This window comes from Myotis davidii, unplaced genomic scaffold (genome assembly GCF_000327345.1).
Source record: "Myotis davidii unplaced genomic scaffold, ASM32734v1 scaffold215, whole genome shotgun sequence".
Taxonomy (NCBI): domain Eukaryota; kingdom Metazoa; phylum Chordata; class Mammalia; order Chiroptera; family Vespertilionidae; genus Myotis; species Myotis davidii.
The window spans coordinates 119,454-139,088 of NW_006286975.1; the positions used below are offsets into that span (position 1 = coordinate 119,454).

The window sequence follows — 19,635 nt, forward strand, 5'->3', positions numbered from 1 at the left end:
TGAATCATTGACAAATCTGTTCTCCCATACAGTGGGTTCCCTTTTCATGTTGATGATAGTTTCTTTTACTGTGCAGAGCTTTTTATTTTGATAAAGTCCCATTTGTTTATTTTCTCCTTAGTTTCCATTGCTGAAGGAGCTGTATTGGTAAAGATATTGCTACGACATGTGTCTGCTATTTTGGTTCCTATGGCTTCTTCTAAGATTTTTATGGTTTCCCATCTTATGTTTAAGTCCTTTATCCGTTTTGTTTCTCTTTCTGTGAGCTCATTATCTATATATAAAAGCCCAGCGACCTGAATGGCGGAATGACTGGAATGACCAGAACGACCATTGGCTGTGACATATACTGTGGCAGCCAACCAGCCTGATCTGGGCCCCGATTGGCCACCCTCCCAGCTGGCCTGGCCCCTGATCAGCCCCCAACATCCCAATCGGAGGCAGGGCCAGCTGGCCAACTGCTGGTGGCCCCTCTCCCCTGCCAGCTCAGCCTGATGGACCCCCATCAGGGCGGGCCAGCCAGACCAAACCCATGCATGAATTTGTGCACCAGGCCTGTAGTTGGTGTATAAAAAGGCCATAGATTTCTGAGTGCTAATTTTGTATCCTACTACATTGTTGAATTCATTTATTAAATCTAGTAGTTTTTTGATGGAGTCTTTAGGGTTTTCTGTGTCCAATATCATGTCATCTGCGAATAATGTCAGTTTTACTTCTTCTTTTCCAATTTGTATGCCTTTTATTTCTTCTTCTTGTCTGATTGCTATGGCTAGCACTTCCAGTACTATGTCGAACAGGAGTGGTGAGAGTGGGCATCCCTGTCTTGTTTCTGTTCCTAGGGGAAATGGTTTTAGTTTTTGCCCATTGAGTATGATGCTGGCTGTAGGTTTGTCATATAAGGCTTTTATTATGTTGAGGTATTATCCCTCTCTTCCCACTTTGCTGAGAGTTTTTTAAAGAGAACTTTTGAGATAAAACCCCTTTATAGTTCAGTCTTGACTCTTTTGGCAGATACCAATGGTACAAAAGTGAATTTTAACCCCTCCTACATTACATGGTCATAAATTCTGAGATTCTGGCCTATGATCTTACAAGGTTTAATTATATTTTATTCTGTTACTTTATTTTGAGAGATAACCATAGTCATTTGTGAATCCCAAGAACAAGTTATACAGAGTAGGGCAAAAGTAGGTTTGCAGTTGTTCATATTATTTTGTAAAATAATACAAAAATTAATAAATAATGCAAGAATAAATTCTATGTTTTGCATACTCACAACTGTAAACTTATTTTTGCCTCACCCTGTATTTATCATCAGCTGCGAGATCCTACTTTTCAGAAGTCATATGTGAATAAAATAACAAATCAAAGTACCATTAAAACATTCAGTCTTCCAGCTAAAATATTACATTTTCACAGTTGTATAAACTTTCAGACTTGTCATAGCCCCTTCCAAGTCATTGGCCACTAGAAACCGTACAATATTCCCTGTGATGTGGGTAGGAGTTAGGTATTAAGATATTATTGTATTATCCTGATAAACTAATTTCAGGAGAAGCTAGATAAGTGACTGTTTACTAAGAAGACCCCATGAAAGAAAAGGTTTTGAGTTAACTGTAGCCAAATAATTATTAAGATGGGGTGCCAAATAGAGCCTTAAAAGGGAAGGTCAAAAAAGGTGGTCAAGAGGAAATCCCTTAACCAAAAGATTTTGTGGCCTGTGAGTGTCTCTTTTCCTCAAAGAAAAGGATTTGCTTCTATTACTTTGGGGCCCAACTCATGACCTTTTACCTTTAGGATAAAGGTAATAATCAGTAGACCACAGAAGCAAGCCCCCTTTGTTAAATTTTGCCTGAGTTTCTTCCCTTTAATTTCAGTTTTATCCAAGTATGAAAACCAAATTACTATTTTTGCTGACTACCTAGAAGAATTTCCAGATACAGATGACCTGGTATGGATCTTGGGGAAACAGCATCTCCTTAAAACAGGTAAGATTTGGTAGCATTTGTCTGTGAGAACCCAAATAAAGTGGGTGCTTGAGGTCAAGGTCCTATATAGTTTTCCTCCTTGGGTTGGTAGAACATGACTTTGATAACTGTTAATCCTACTCTCTAGCTGATTTACCTGGCAGCTAAAGAAGTTTAAGCCTCAGGCCCTTCCCTTGCAGAGGCCCCTTCCAAGACCTTAAGAGGCCCTTGCAGCATGTTTATATGGTCGTAAGTGTTTGTACAATTTGAAAAGGTCATATATTCGTATTCTTTTCCCTAAAGGAGAATCCCTGAATTCTATAAGACTCAGGTTTCAAAAAGCATGGACCCACTGCTGGTATCAGTAACCAGTATCTAGTCTTTGATGACTGGGCTACATACTTTTCATTCCTCACATGTACTTTTCTGTCTAGGTTAAAGCACTGGGGACTTCTAAACAGCCCATGGCTGTCAGAAATAATATCAGACACTGAGAAGTCTTGTAGTTTGAGATATTTTGCTGATTATAGCTCTGTTTTACTTTATTCTGATTGTGTATAGAACATACAGCTAGATAGATGGAAAGGAAGCTTGAATTTGTCTTTTTGTTGTTGTTGTTAACCCTCAGCCGAGGATATTTTTTCTATTGCTTTTGAGGGAGGGAGGAAGGGAGAGAGAGAGAGAGAGGAGAGAAAGAGAGAGAGAGAGAGAGAGAGAGAGAGAGAGAGAGAGAGAGACATTGATATAAGGGAGACATATTGATTGGACACTTTGATTGGTTGCCTCCTACACAGGAACCCACTGTGGCCAGGGATTGAACCTATAACCCAGGTATGTGCCCTTGACTTGGAATCACACCCAAAACCCTCCAGTGCACAGGCCAATCCTCTAACCACTGAGATACACTGGCTAGGGCCGAATTTGCTTTCTTACTCTTACATTCTCATAGATTGGGAAAGATCTTTAAACCTAAAACTGCTAATGGCCCTGTACACAGAAAATTCCCGAGCTTGGAGAGAGGCAGCTCTGATTTTGTATCTGTCTGAGGAGAGGCCCCAGCATGGAGGGAGTAACAGGAAGAAGCTCATCAAAAAGCAGGAAAGGAAGTTAGGCATTTTGTAGCTCCTCCTGAGTCTGGCTTCATAATTTTGATAGGACAAGACTGAACAGTGGAAAACAGCCAGGGCTAGCCATTAGGAGAATTTTTCTATTCAGACTCTTCTACTACCTTAGATAAGTCATTTTCTCTTTTGGGGCTTAACTCCCTTCACTAGCACATAAAATGAGGGAACTGGAGTTCATCGCTTCTAGTTCTGCATTCCTTGACAACAGAAATCACTAGGTTGTCAAACATACCCATATTCAAATGTTAAATTGCAAAATGACTTTCAAAGTGAAATTGTTAAAATGTCCATACAACTTCCCCAGACTTCCTAGCATATAGGGAAGGTGAGAGGTATAGAAAATATCAGAGGAAGGAAGGAGTGACTGGTGTTTACATTTTGAGAGGAGGCATATATAATAGCAGCTAACATTTATGCAGGCTTACTACATACTTTAGCATCTAAGCACTTTCATGTATTATCTTGTGGAATGCTCACAACTCTCTGAAGTAGGTGCTCTCCCCATTTATGGATGATGAGAATGAATCTCAGTGACAGGGCTACACAGTTGGTAAGTAGAATAGTCAGGGTTCAAACCCAGGGAGAGTTTGACTCAAGGAATCTTACTCTTAACCATTATACATCTGCTTCCCAAAATGTGCCAGACACTGTGGACATGCAGGGGAAGGAAAATCCAGAAAGTAATTTTCTGATTAGTTAAAAGGAAAGGCAAGGGAGAAAATAGAAACTATAGACTGATACTGAATTTCCTTTTTTTTTTTCTTTTAAAATGCAATGGATATAAGTACTATACTATACAGAATACAAACATGAGGATATGTTGTTGAAAAAGGGGAGCGAGAAGACTAAGAAAAATAGAACCATATCTAAATATTGATGGGAACATGGAAGCCATATTTGTGGCCATCGAAATAAATTTGTCATAATATACAAAAAAGCATACTTTCAAAATAGACACAAAAACATTTATGATGTTATACATCCATTTAGATTACAAATACCAGTTGCACTAGGTGGTATTAATACATTGCTTACATAATTAATTTGCTTAACAGGGCACTTTCATTTTAGTTAAGCATGTCCACATATGTACACCCCACCACACACACACACCCATACCCAGTTTTAGATAACAGAAAGTGAGTACTGATGACAGATTCAGTCAAATGTCACCAATTAGGCAGGGCTGATTGCCTTGTTAGTTGGTTACCTAGGATCCTTGCTTTTCCTATTCTTTGTCTTATGGCCATGACCCCAGCATTAGTACCTGCCAAGACCATGGAGCTCAGTGGAAAAGAGACAGGAGCCACCCAGCAGCATTGTACTAGCCAGTGGCTCTTGTCAAAACATAGGTAGGGGGAAATGTTGAAATTATTTGGTTAAAATGAGATTGGGTTTCTTATGAATTTCCCCAGCCCCATAATAATGAAATTACGTGGTTATTTGAAAATTAGTTTGCCGCTGGATTGGAAATCAAAAGCAGATATCTTTAGATGGGATATGGTGATTTAATTTGAATTTCACATTTAATTACAGAAAAATCTAAGCTGTTGTCTGATATAAGTGCTCGTCTATGGTTTACATACAGAAGGAAATTTTCACCAATTGGTAGGTATATGATTTGTTATACTGTGCTTTCTTCCTTTACATAGCTTGCCTGAAGTTTTCAGCGATTTCACAGAAATCTCCAAATTAGAAGCTCACTATGATTAAGAATTTGATTTAGGGGAGTATTTAAGTCTTACACTTCATGCATAGGTTTCATTGCCAAGGAACCTCATCATGTATGGCTCCATACTGTTAATGTGTAATACCAAGATACTTTTGAGCCCACTTCCAAGTGTTCAGGCTCTGGATTGTATTATTTATTTTACTTCTGAGAGTAAGGAAAAAGTCAGACTTTTCATTTGGGCAATATTTATTAAATTATAATCTGATTATAATTTGATTGTTCAAATTAATTTGATTGTTAAAATCAATTATAAATTGATTGTTTTCCCCTATGAAATGAGAACACCTTGCCACTGGGAGATGAATGAAGATAGATTTCCTTGGACCTAATTCTAGGTTTAGAGTCTAGGTTTAGAGTACCAGCTGCTGTTTAGAAAGAAAAAAAAAAAAAAGGACAATTCAATAAGCTAAGTGAACAGGCTCCCTCTAGAGAAAATTTCTAAAATGTTTGCAAGTAGGGTGACCTATTTCTGGTATCATGGCCTTGTGGGAAAAGATTACCAAACCCAAATGGTGGAAGCTATTCTCCTAACAGGAAACCTATCTGACCAATTTTGATACAGGATTGGACCTATTAATTGGCTTCAGATCAAGTTTTCTGATAAAGTGCCAAAAATGAAGTCCACACAGACATTTTTTTTCCCCTCTGCAGGAAGTACCTGAGCAGTAAAACAAACAAAATAGCTATTTTCAGTACCCAATGATTCTAAACTGTTAACTGTCTCCAGTGAAGAGGTCTTTGCAAAGCTTGAAGACATTTGCAATTCAACTCTGACAATGTTTTGGCATTCAATGATCTCTTCTTTATGTGAGCTTCACTGAATCTTTTCCATACTAATCTGGCCGGTAATCCCAATATGAGCAAGAGCCAAGGGCTCCTCTTCCAGCTCTCAAGTTGGCTCAACCCTTTTCTTTTTACTGTAGCAACTCTCCTTCAATCCCCACAACAAAAGGAAAGGGGCAGCCACCTTGGCTCACTTGTCTTATAAGGTTGATGGCCCCCTTTAACGTTACTTTTGTGAGATCATGCTCATAGTATATTTGTTCACTTCCATATTGGGATATGGAAGCAATAAAAGCAGAATGTCTCCTCTGCCATCCAAGTTATCTGATTTCATTGGTACCATGAAAAAGGATAGTGAGCTCATCCTGACCACATTTGTGGGATTTTTGTTACATCAAGTGTTCTTAAAATGGAACTCTTTGTCTTATTTCATTTATTAGCTGGTTTTGTGCCTTTTAAAGATATAGTACATTTCTAATTTATTAATAGTATACTGCAACCTAGGCATGTGCCCTGATCAGGAATTGAACCATGACCTCCTGGTCATAGGTAGATGTTCAACCACTGAACAACACTGGCTGGGCTATTAATAGTATTCTTAATTGTGACCTTACTCATAGCACCAAATATTTTCATTATCCTGAGTGGGTTGTAGAACACTTTCCCAGATACTCTCTCACTTGATTCTTATAATCTCCACTGATAGTAGCCAGGGTATATGCTATTATCCCCAGTCTATAGATGAGATTTAGATTTAGGTATTTAGAGACTGGTCTTCTGATGCCCAATTTAAGATTCTTTCCTCTATTTTACATTGCTCTTCTTGCTGTTCAGATCTTTATAATGTACATTTAGAACAGTCAAAAGTCTTCCAGATATCTTTGACCATTTTGGTGATTGCCTTTCGTAGCATTTATTTCTTAAGTAAGGTAAGATGGGCTTCCCTGAAAGGTGAGCTGTGCAAAGCCAGGTTTGGTCAAACAGATAATTATATGGCATAGACTAAGTGTTGGTAGTCATACATTGCACTCGTCTACCAAAATTGCATGCATACCTAGAAGTCTCCAAGCAGAAAATATAAGGGACAGGTTCTGTTCATTTGTGTGTTTTTTTTGTTTTTGGCCATAGAACCCATTTTGGTTAACTCAGCATTAACTTTGCAAGTTCCACCCTGTAACAAACCCTGTTTGACATCTGGCTATATCTCTTACCTCTTTTCAGTGTGTGTGTGTGTGTGTGTGTGTGTGTATGTGTGTATCTTGTATGATTCCCAGACATGCTGATTGTTTGGGGAAAGGGCAATTTCAGGAACTCATATTTATTGCCATCCATTTTGCCAACAGGAGGAACGGGCCCTTCATCAGATGCTGGCTGGGGATGTATGCTACGCTGTGGACAGATGATGCTGGCTCAAGCCCTTATCTGCAGACACTTGGGAAGAGGTGAGTTCAATTTGTTCTCTAAACTGCCTTAGAGACCACCTTCAGTAGGGCTTACTGCTGGTGGTTTCATATTTGTGGTGAAATTGAGGAGTACTCACTAACCGAGCTGCAGGTCCTAAAAGTGCTCCATGTAAGCTCAAGTGGTGTGGTTGACAAGTTGACAAAGTCTCCCATGAGAAGGAAAGAGGTGACATTTCCTTGTGAATCACCAAGCCAGAGGGACAGAATTGAACCTTGAGGCAGGTGTGCCATTTAGTTTCCATCTTCGTCATTGTGTGACTGAGTCCTTAAACAGGTCACATAACAAAGGGAGCAGGAGGAAGGGTGTGGTGGTAGGTCTGTTTCTTGACCTCATTTAAAATATCTGCCTGGCAAAGGATGTAAATGACATAAAGGAAATGCCTAATGAGGGAGCTGGTGCTGTTTTGGTTTTGGTTCACTGAAGATGTCTATTTGATGATTAAGGAATCCTTTAATTACCTTCCTTAAAAAACTACTTTATTAAAATCATTTCAGTAATCATTGTTGGAACTCTTTTTTTAAAAAATATATTTTATTGATTTTTTTACAGAGAGGAAGGGAGAGAGATAGAGGTTAGAAACATCAATGAGAGAGAAACATCGATCAGCTGCCTCCTGCACATCTCCTACTGGGGATGTGCCTGCAACCCAGGTACATGCCCTTGACCGGAATCGAACCTGGGACCTTTCAGTCCACAGGCTGACGCTCTATCCACTGAGCCAAACCGGTTTTGGCATTGTTGGAACTCTTGAGTCTTCCTTTCTTTTTAAAAAAATCTCTCTTTATTGATTTCAGAGAGGAAGGGAGAGGGAGAGGGAGATAGAAATATCAATGATGAGAGAGAATCATTGATCGGCTACCTCCTTTACGCCCCCACACTGGGGATCGAGCCCGCAACCCAGGCAAATGCCCTGACCAGGAATCAAACCATGACCTCCTGGTTGATAGGCCAATGCTCAACCACTGAGCCACGCTGGCTGGGCAATTCTTGCTTTCTTAAGATGTGTGCTTCCCTGTGAGCATCTGTAGGGTGACCCTGACTGGATGCCACTTTTGGCAATTGAGTGAAAGTCCAGTTCAACTTGAGGATGAAGGAGTGAAAGGACACCTTAACTGAGATTTTCTGCTGAAATCATTGAGATTCAGAGAATGGAAACATTATTCCTTTTCTCCATTGTGCAACCTCACACACCCTGCTGCCATTATCACAAATGACTGTGGAAGGATCTGGGGAGATTTGAGGACCTGATTCCTTCTTTTTTGGGGTTTATGATATCTTGTGCCTGCTTTCTGTTTATCAGATGAAGAAACTGAGGTTCAGGAAGTAAGGTGACTTTCCAAGGGTCAAACAGCTAGAAAACATAGATTTGGGAATATAATGTAGGACTTCTGACTCCTTGTTCAGAGATGTCTCTATGGTACACTTCTTGGAGAAGATTCATTCTTATTATTTAACTTTTTCTCATTTATAATATGTTTTTATTGATTTCAGAGAGAGGAAGGGAGAGGGAGAGAGAGATAGAAACATCAATGATAAGAGAGAATCATGGATCAGCTGCCTCCTGCACGCCCCACTCTAGGGATTGAGCCCACAACCTAGGCATATGCCCTGACCAGGAATTGAACTGTGACTTCCTGGTTCATAGGTTGATGCTCAACCACTGAGCTTACTGGATGGATGACTTTTTTTCATTTATAAATGAGAATATGTTTCTTCTGGGGGGTGGGGAATAAGAGATCAACCAAAGAGCATGTATGCATATAAGCATAACCAATGGACATAGACAATATGGGGGGTGAAGGTTGGACTGAGGGGCAGGTGTGGGCTGAGAAAGGACAATGGGGGGAACAGGGGACATATGTAATACTTTCAACAATAAGGAATTTTTAAAAAGATGTTTCTTCTGCAAGTGAATTTTGTGAAAAGCAAACTGGGGAAAAAAATTCCAGTAAGCAGTCTCAATTATTTTAATGTAAAAGCAAATAGCAGGAAGGATTTGGGAATAGATCTTATAGCAAAGATGAATTAGAATATGTAATTTTCTGAAGAAGTGTTCTGTTGTGTTTCCTATTTAGTTATTGAGGTGGATTCATGTATCACCGTCATCAGAAACTATTTAGTGGTACTTACTAGTAGCAGCCAGCTAATCATGATTTCCTCAGACTTGGACAATTTGTTAGCCGATGAAAAACAGCTGGATACAGATAACCCTCTGAAGTCTGTGCTGAATATGAAGTTTAAAACTTTGGTTTCAGAAATACTCAAAGCAAAGAGAATGGAAGACTCTGGAGATAATGGCCATTGGCTTCAAGTAAAATTAAGTTGTGAATTCAAACCCTTTCTAAAACCTCAGGAGATACATTTATGTCTTGGAAGCAAAGCAAGCCTCAGAATTCTGTCCCATTAGACAGAGTTCCTGGAGTGGAGGGGTGGGAGCAGTGCATCCTGTCCACAGCAGTGATTATGGCAAGTTTTTGCAGTTGTTGTCAGTAGCATTGGAGGGTTGTGCCTAAGTCATGGATGGGATCCCTACAGATGTGATTATTTTGGTTTTGGTCATAAGGAAACTTTGAATACTGATAGAAAAGGCATTTGTTTTTGAAAAGCTCAGTGTGGACTTTTTAAATGTGTAAAATTGGCAGCATGCAATTTTTTAAGGCTTCCTTAGCTCTGAATTGTATGTATTCCCCTGTGAAATGTTGTGTGTCAGAATAGTACTACCCCCATGAGACTCTTTTGGTAATGCTGCCAAAATATAAGGACAAAGCCGTTGCTGTCTGTGTGGTGATGAGACACTGGCATCTGGGCGATATACGGATATGTTGCTGGGTTTTGTGTGACCCCCTTGGTCATTGAGTAGCTGACCAGAAAGGCCTTTATGAGACTGTTTTCATATAATATTTACCCACTTCCAGCCCTGGGGCTAAGTCAATTCCTTGGTCAACTTCTTGTTATGCTTTTACTTTACACCTATCAAGTCTTTGAAAGTAATCAGCTTCCAGATGCCTTTGTCATCAAAATTAAAGATATTTAGGAATGTTCTAAGTTGGTCATTCCTGCCATTAAGATATAACTTCTTTGTAGTCCTTCTAACCTCATGGTTATAATAAAAGTTCAGAGAAGTAATAAGAAATTATAAAAATAACTTAACTCCTTTTTTTTTTCCCTAAAAGACTGGAACTGGGAGAAACAAAAAGAACAACCCAAAGAATATCAGCGGATCCTACAGTGCTTCTTAGATAGAAAAGACTGTTGCTACTCTATCCATCAAATGGGTAAGGTCACATCAGTAGTTTAAAAACAATGCCTGTACCTGCTCTTCTTGTCCTCTACCTTGTATGTGACTTCACTAAGTTGTCCACCTGTTTATTTATGCAGAAAGTTGGGATTTTGTGGCATGCTGGAAGACCTTTTGCTAACATGTTTATTTTTTTCCACATACAAACAGCGCAAATGGGTGTAGGAGAAGGAAAGTCAATTGGTGAATGGTTTGGACCAAATACAGTTGCACAGGTGTTAAAGTAAGTAAGAGTCTGGCATTCACTTTATTATACTGTCTCTTATGCCTTCCTCCTCCGCCAACTCAATGTGCCATCAACCTAACTATTCTTACCATTCCACTAAGTAAGCCATCCCACTAAACCAGCAAACATCTGTACCATTTTTCTCAGTTTTTTGAAATGTGTAACTGGGCATAGCTGTCTTGGTATATCAGAGATATAGTCATTGGTACCAGTATATGTAGAGGTACCTCAGGACTCATTTGGTATCCCCACAGATTGGTGCTCATGTGCCATCAGCATGAGGGTCACTTTGAAGCCAAAGTATTCATACTAAGTGGGGGAGACTAAGCCAGCCTAGGCAAGACATGGACTCCCACCTTGTATAGTATTATAAAAACCCACTTATTCATTTATCTATTCATTCAAAATTTACTGGGTGTCTTTACTGTGCTAAGTGCATGGTATACAGAAATGAACTAGACACACTCCTTGCCTCAAGGAACTCATGACTTATTGGAGGAGGCAAACCCAGGGGAGTGTTGGAATCTGTGATCTCTTAGCAGACTTCACATGCCCCAGCTTAGTAATTTTGCACTTGTTCTGTTAAATTCCAAAATTCACCTCCCATAGTAAGAGGCAAGGTGGAGAAGCCTGGACCAATGTTTAGGAAGTGGATGAAGTGAGTGGCATCAGGACCTACACCTGCAGGTCACCTTGCCTGTTATCACTCTCCTTCCTGACAACATATCACCAAATGAAAACTCTATGAGGGCAAAGCTTGTATTTGTTTTTGCTCACTGCTGGACCACTAGCACATAAAACTGCTTGGCACACTTAAGTGCTCCATACATTTTTTGATGAATGAATGAAAATGGTAGCCAGAATCTGGGTTTGGATTTAGCATCAGAAGACTGAAATCATTGGGCCTTCTTTGATGTAGCCTGTTTCAATTCTGGGCTCTCTGGAGCATGATGGAGGTACCTGATCCATGCAAAGTACAGATGGGGTACTGATCCAATTATTAGTCAGTCTTCAATGAACTAGAACACATTGTAAATGTGCTTGTGATGGGAGTAGTCTGGATTTCCTGGGGACCCAAGTGAAACCTATATCTTGGTTTTACTTTTCACTAACAGTGTAGTATGTCTGAGACTACTTTCTTACCTTAGTCTGTAGTGCCTTTTGGAGCATCATTGACTCTGCAGAGTGAGGTTTTGGCAGTATTTCGGGAGCCACCGTAGAAACCCAGAGTAGAAAGTGTAGAAGATTAGAATGGCTATGCTGAGTCCAAAACCCAGCTTAAAATGGTTGGTTTTTAAGTGATATCCCTCAGAATTTGCTTCTTTATTCTCAAGTACAGGCACGGTGCACAAATTCATGCATGGGTGGGGTCCCTCGCCTGGCCAGAGGTCAGGGCTGATTAGGGCCATCTCGTGCAGTCTGGGGGAGGGACTGCGGGAGGTTGGCCGGCTAGGGGGGAGGACCATGGGAGGTTGACTTTGGGAGCTCACTGACCACCAAGGAGCAGCTCCTGTGTTGAGTGTCTGCCTCCTGGTGGTCAGTGTGCATCATAGCGACCAGTTGTTCAGTCGACTGGTTGCTTAGGCTTTTATATATATATATATATAGATTTTGAAGTTCCCAACAACAAATGGAAACATAAATTTTTAGAAATATTTAACTAGGTTCAGATACATGACTGTTATCATTAACAGCAGTGTATAGTATCATTATTATTATTTTTAGAAAATTTTTTATTGTTTAAAATATTACATACCAATAGAGTATTACATGTTTTCTTTTTCCTCCATTGACCACTCCCAGGCCATCCCCATCGCCCAGCACATGCCCTCACCTCCTCCTAGTGTCTGTGTCTATTGGTTATGCTTGTATGCATGCATTCCAGTTTTTTGGTTGATCTCTTACCCCCCTCCCCTGCCTTCCCTCTGAAGTTTGACGGTCTGTTTGATGCTTCTCTGTCCATGGATCTGTTTTTATTTGTCAGTTTATGTTTTTCATTATATTCCACAAATGGTAAGAGTTCTTTCTTTTTTATAGCAGTGTAGTATTCCATTGTGTAGATGTACTCCCGTTTTTTAATCCACTCATCTGCTGATGGGCACTTAGGCTGTTTCCAAATCTTATCTATTGTAAATTGTGCTGCTATGAACATAGGGGTGCATTTGTCTTTTCTGATCGGTGTTTCTGGTTTCTTGTGATGTATTCCTAGAAGTAGGATTACTGGGTCAAATGGGAGCTCCATTTATAATTTTTTGAGGAAACTCCATACTGTTTTCCACAGTGGCTGCACCATTCTGCATTCCAGCCAGCAGTGCAAAAGGATTCTTTTTTTCTCCACATCCATGCCAGCACTTGTTGTTCATTGATTTGTTGATGATAGCCATTCTGACAGGTGTGAGATAGTATCTCATTGTTGTTTTGGTTTGCATCTCTCAAATGCTTAGTGACATTGAGCATGTTGTCATCTGTCTCTTGGCCTTATATATGTCCACTTTCAAAAAGTGTCTATTTAAGTCCTTTGCCCATTTTTTGATTGGATTTTTTATCTTCTTTTTGGTAGGATATATGAGTTTCCTATAAATTTTGGATATTAGACCGTTATCGGATATAACATTGGCAAATATGTTCTCCCATGCAGTGGGCTTTCTTGTTGTTTTGTTGATCATTTCTTCTGCTGTGCAGAAGCTTTTTATTTTGATGTAGTCCCATTTGTTTATTTTCTCCTTAATTTCCATTGCCCTAGGAGCTACTAATATATCGATAAAGATATTGCTACGACATATGTCTGTTATTTTGCTGCCTTGGATTCTTCTAAAATTTTTATGGTTTCCCGTCTTACATTTAAGTCCTTTATACATTTTGAGTTTATTTTTGTGTATGGTGTAAGTTGGTGGTCTAGTTTCATTTTTTTCATGTATCTGCCCAATTTTCCCAACACCATTTATTGAAGAGACTATGTTGACTCTATTGTATGCTCTTGCCTCTTTGTCAAATATTAATTGAGCATAATGGCTTGGGTCAATTTCTGGGTTCTCTGTTCTGTTCCAATGGTCTGTATGCCTGTTCTTGTGCCAGTACCAGGTAGTTTTAAGAACAGTGGCTTTGTAATATAGCTTGATATCTGGTATTGGGATCCCTCCAACTTTGTTCTTCTTTCTCAAGATTGCTGGGGCTATTTGGGGTAATTTTTTATTCCAGATGAATTTTTAGAGTGTTTGTTCTAGGTCTGTTAAATATGCTGTTGATATTTTAATGGGGATTGCATTAAATCTATAGATTGCTTTGAGTAGTATGGACATTTTAATGACATTGATTCTACCAATCCATGAACATGGTATATTCTTCCATTTGTTTATGTCTTCATCTATCTCTTTTTTTCAATGTCCTATTGTTTTCTGATTGCAGGGATTTTACCTCTTTAGTTAAGTTTATTTCTAGGTATCTTAATTTTTTTTTGGTGCAATGGTAAGTGGGATTTTTTGTTTGTTTGTTTCTCTTTCTGTGAGTTCATTATTGGTGTATAGAAAAGCCATAAATTTCTGGGTATTAATTTTGTATCCTGCTATGTTGCTGAATTTATTTATTAAATATACTTGTTTTTTGATGGAGTCTTTAGGGTTTTCTTTTTTTTATTTTTTTTTATATATATATTTTATTGATTTTTTACAGAGAGGAAAGGAGAGAGATAGAGATAGAGAGTTAGAAACATTGATGAGAGAGAAACATCGATCACCTGCCTCCTGCTCATCCCCCACTGGGGAAGTGCGCACAACCCAGGTACATGCCCTTGACCGGAATTGAATCTGGGACCTTTCAGTCCGCAGGCCGACGCTCTATCCACTGAGCCAAACCGGTTTCGGCTAGGGTTTTCTATGTACAATATCATGTCATCTGTGTATAATGACAGTTTTACTTCTTCTGTTCCCATTTGGATACCTTTTATATTTTTCTTCTTGTCTGATGGCTATGGCTAGCACTTTCAGTACTGTGTTGAACAGAAGTGGTGAAAGTGGGCATCCTTATCTTGTTCCTGTTCTTAGCAGAAATGGTTTTAGATTTTGCCCACTGGGTATGACATTGACTGTAGGTTTGTCACATAAGGCTTTTATTATGTTGAGGTATGATCCCTCTATTCCCACTTTGCTGAGAGTTTTTATTAAGAAAGGGTGTTGGATTTTGTCAAATGCTTTTTCTGCATCAGTTGGTATGATTATGTGATTTTTGTCTCTCAATTTGTTTATGTGATGTATTACATTTATTGATTTGGGGATATTGTACCATCCTTGCATCCTCAGAATAAATCCCACCTGGTCATGGTGTATGATGTTTCTAATGTAATGCTGGCTCTGATTTGCTAGGATTTTGTTGAGGATTTTAGCATCTATGTTCATCAGGGATATTGGCCTGCAATTCTCTTTTTTCGTGGTGTCTTCATCTGGTTTTGGGATTAGGGTAATGCTGGCTTCATAGAAAGAGCTTGGAAGTGTACCTTCCTCTTGAATTTTTTGGAATAGGTTTTAGTTCTTCTTTGAATGTTTGGTAGAACTCCCCTGTGAAGCCTTCTTGCCCAGGGCTTTTGTTTGCTGGAAGTTGTTTGATTACTGCTTCAATTTCCTCCATAGTTATCAGTGTATTCAGATTATTTTATTCTTCCTGATTTTTTAAAGGTCGTATTTTTGTAGAAATATGTCCATTTATTCTAGGCTGACAGGAATAGAGTTCATATTATTTTTTACAATCCTTTGTATTTCTGTGGGGTCTGTTGTTATTTCATCTCTTTCATTTCTGATTTTGTTTATTTTGTTCCTTTCTCTTTCCTTCATGAGGAACCTTGCTAGAGGTTCATCAATCTTGTTTATCTTTTCAAAGAGCCAGCTCCTGGTTTCATTCATCGTTTGTATTTTTTTTTTGTCTCTATGTCATTTATTTCCACTCTGATTTTTATTGTGTCCTTCCTTCTGCTCACTCTGGCCTTTTCTTGTTACGTTGGTAACTCAATCATCCTATATAATGAAAGGCTAATATGCAAATCAACTGAATGGCAGAATGACCGGTTGCTGTGATGTGCACTGACCACCAGGGGGCAGACACTCAACGCAAGAGCTGTCCCCCAGTGGTCAGTATGCTCCTATAGGTGGAGCGCTGCTCAGCCAGAAGCCGGGCTCACAGGTGGTGAGCACAGTGGCAGTGGCGGGTGCCTCTCCCACTTCAGCAGTAGCACTAAGGATGTCCGACTGACATCTCCTAGATTGTGAGAGGGCGCAGGCTGGGCTGAGAAAATTTTTTTGTTTTTATTGTAGTTGACTTTTAATATGCATTGTGATCTGAGAAGATGCTTGACATGATTTCAATCTTTTTGAATTTGAAGAGAGTTTGCCTGTGTCCCAGTATGTGGTCTATCTTTGAAAATGTCTCATGTGCATTTGTGAAGAATGTATATTCTGTACCTTTGAGGTGAAATATTCTGAAGGTGTCAATTAAGTCCTGATCTAGTGAGTCATTTACAATTGCTGTTTCTATGCTGATTTTTTGCCTAGATGATTTATCCAGTGATGTCAATGGGGTATTAAAATCCCCTACTATGATTGTATTGCTGCTGATCTCTCCCTTGATATCTTTCAGAAATTTTATTTTATTTTATTTTTGTATTTGGGTGGTCCTGCATTGGGTGCATATGTGTTTACCAGAGTTATATCCTCTTGTTGTAGTCAACCCCTTTAGTGTTATGATTTGGCCTTCCTTATCTCTTGTTAACTTAGAGGTCTATTTTGTCAGATATAAGTATTGCTACCCCAGCTTTTTTTTTCATTTCCATTTGCGTGAATAATATTTTTCCATGTCTTCACTTTCAGTCTATGTGAGTCCCTTGTTCTGAGGTGGGTCTCTTGTAGACAGCATATATATGGGTCATGTTTTCTTATCCATTCAGCCACTCAATGTCTTTTGATTGGAGCATTTATTCTATTTATGTTTAAGGTTATTATTGATAGGTACTTGTTTGTAGCCATTTTTATTCTTTATGCCTGTGTTTCTTCTTCCCTTTCTATTTCTTGTTTTTACAACAGTCCCTTTAGCATTTCTTGCATTTCTGACTTAGTAGTCATAAACCCCATTATCCTTTTTTGTTTGTTTGTGAAGCTCCTTATTTCCCCTTCAATTTTGAATGATAGCCTTGCTGCATAGAGTATTCTTAGATTAAGTCCCTGGCTTTGCATTACTTTGTATACTTCATTGCATTCTCTTTGGCCTGATGTGTTTCTGTTGAGAAATCATTTGATAATATAGTGAGAGATACCTTGTAGGTAACTCTCTGTCTCTATCTTGCAGCTTTTAAGATTCTCTCTTTGTCATTAACATTTGCCATTGTAATTACGACATTTCTCAGTGTGGGTCTTTTTGGGTTCATCTTGTTTTGGACTCTCTGTGACTTTTCTTTCTCAAATCAGGGAAGATTTCTGTCATTTCTTCAAATAGGTTTTGTAAGCCTTGCTCCTCTTCTTGTACTTCTGACACCCCTATTATATGGATGTTACTTCTTTACATGTTTCTCAAAGCTCCCTTAGGCTCTCATTCTAGGCTTTGTAATATTTTTCTCCAATTGCTGTTCAGATTGTGTGTTTTTTTTTCTGCCCTGCCTTCTAACTCACTAATTCAGTCCTCCACTTCTAGTCTACTGTTGAAACCTTACATTGTGTTTTTTGTTTTAGCTATAGCATTTTTATTTCCTCTTGATTCTTACATAAGCTGTTGATTTTCTCATCTGTTCCAGTTTATGAACTGTATAACCTTTACTCTAAATTCTTTTTCTGAAATACTGCATGTCTCTATTTCATTTAGTTCCTTTTCTTGTGATTCAGCCTTTTCTTTACTTGGGGGGTTGTTTCTTTGTCTCCCCATTTTTGCTGTCTCTTTATGGCCCTGAGTACCCTGCTTGGAGTTTGAGAGGTTGAAGACCCTATCAGGGCAATGGTCCTGAAATCATTAGCTCAGAGGCTGGGTCTGGCTTGAGTCTCATACCTTTATTGTGTAGGCTCTGAGTTGTATCCCCTTCTCCCTCAGATCTGGACCTCAGTTGTCTGCTTCAGATGCTTGGGATGGTGGGAACATGTGCACATTTTCTCTGGTGTGTGATTCCCAGTGAGGACCCAGAGCCCCCTGACATGCAATTCACTGTGCGGCCCTGAAACTCATGGCAGGGTGGCACCGTAGGTCCCTCTGGCAGCGCTCTTGCAGCATGGTCCTCTGGCACCTGGCTGGGCACACCAGCTTGCTCTGGGTCACCCTGGCAGTGCTGTTCTGTAGTCTGGAGTGAGGTGTATGCTAGGTTTCTCCAGGTATCCCCTACAGGACTGTCCCAGGGGCTGGGAGAAAGTGGGTGTGGGTTGCTCTGGGTCCCACAACCAGAGCTCCCCTGTGGACCTAAGTGAGGCATGAACTGTGTTGCTGTGGGTCACCCCTCCTAAGCTGAGGTGAAGCAGGCATGCATTGCTCTGGGTCACCTCATCAGGGCTGTCCAGGGGGCTGGGATAATGCCAGCAGTGGTTGCTCTTGGTCACACAGGTTGCTCTGGGTTACACAGTCCCCACTCTCCTGTGGTCTGGCGTGGGGCATGCTCTGGGTTGGTCTGAGTTGCACCAGCAGCAGGTCCTTGGGCTTGAGGTTGAGCAGGTGCTGGGTACCTCTGGGTCAGGCTAACAGCATGGATTTGGTGTCCGGGGCACGGGTGGGGCACAGGGATCCCCCTGGCTTGCACTTACTGTGAAGTCTTGGAGCTGGATCTTAGGATGCTGGGACCCTGCAGGCTAGTGAGGAAGCCTGGTGCATGAGCTTATTCTGGCAGTGCGCTCTCCCTGTGGACCTCTGGCAGCCTGCTAGTAGGTACTGCACCACTCACTGTCAGGGCACAGTGGTGGTTCCACACAGATTATGGCTGGCAGGTGGCATTCTCTAGGCATCTCTGTCCTTCCTTATTGAAAATTGTCTCCTCAGCGGTGTCTAATTTGTTAATTCAGGGTGGATGTTCTCTGATTTAGTTCCTTTTCCAGCCTGGCCCTACAGCGGTTCTCAACCTGTGGGTCGCGAACAATGAAAATACATCCTGCATATCAGATATTTACATTACGATTCATAACAGTAGCAAAATTACAGTTATGAAGTAGCAACAAAAATAATTTCATGGTTAGGGGTCACCACAACATGAGGAACTGTATTAAAGGGTCGCAACATTAGGAAGATTGAGAACCACTGCAAGGAGGAGGTGGACAACACTGCTGCCTATTCGGCCACCATTTTCTATTTTCCTCATTATTACTTTTGAGAAAGATAATATGTTAGAACTAGTAAAATAAAAGTATAATAGTAATTAACCTCTTTCTGATAGCTACCATGGTTTGGGAGAGAATGTTTTTTCTTTTGTCGAGTGAGACTGGACTTTACCCAGGAATCTGAGTAGCCAGGTTAAACTTGTTTTCTTTCAAACTGGCAGGAAGAGAAGATGAAGGAGAAATAATCATGGTACTTTGCTCAGACTTCAGATATGCTCTCAAAGGGGTTTTCTTCCTAATCTCTTGGGTCATGCAACTCAACATGTTCTCTTTCCTCAGCTAAGCACCCAAAGCCAAAGCCATTTGCAGCACAAATGTTCTTAAACAGCATTCTCACGGCACATGGGGATGGATATGAGCAACCTGTTTCTCTCTCTGTCTCTCTTTCTCTCTGTCTCTCTGGATTTTCCTGGGTTGTATTCTCTGTATTATCTATCCTCCCAAAGAATATATATATATATAAAACTTATTGGGAGCAGATGCATTGGTAACTCTTCTCTTTCACCCAAGAGTAACATCATCTTGTGAGGTAGACTTTTCCATTTTGTAAAGTAGAGCCTCCTTTTCAAGGTTCAGAAACTGTGACTTTGTGGCATACTCAGGGTCCCTAAACATGGAATGTTCCAGTGCTCACTTGAAGGAGCTAGAGCTAACCTGAACCCCAACCTCTCTGAGGCTCAGTGTTCAGTGACTTCAGGAATACTGGCCATGGATTGT

At 40.0% G+C, this 19,635-nt stretch overlaps 1 protein-coding gene across 1 annotated transcript in view; it reads left to right on the top strand.

Moving 5' to 3' along the window:
• The window catches only part of ATG4A (autophagy related 4A, cysteine peptidase), a 33,327-nt gene that overhangs the window by 3,244 nt on the left and 10,448 nt on the right, over nt 1-19,635 (top strand). The window contains 5 exon segments of the mRNA XM_006758819.2: nt 1,878-1,988; nt 4,628-4,699; nt 6,950-7,048; nt 10,244-10,345; nt 10,519-10,591. Coding sequence (XP_006758882.1) covers nt 1,878-1,988; nt 4,628-4,699; nt 6,950-7,048; nt 10,244-10,345; nt 10,519-10,591 — 457 coding nt within the window.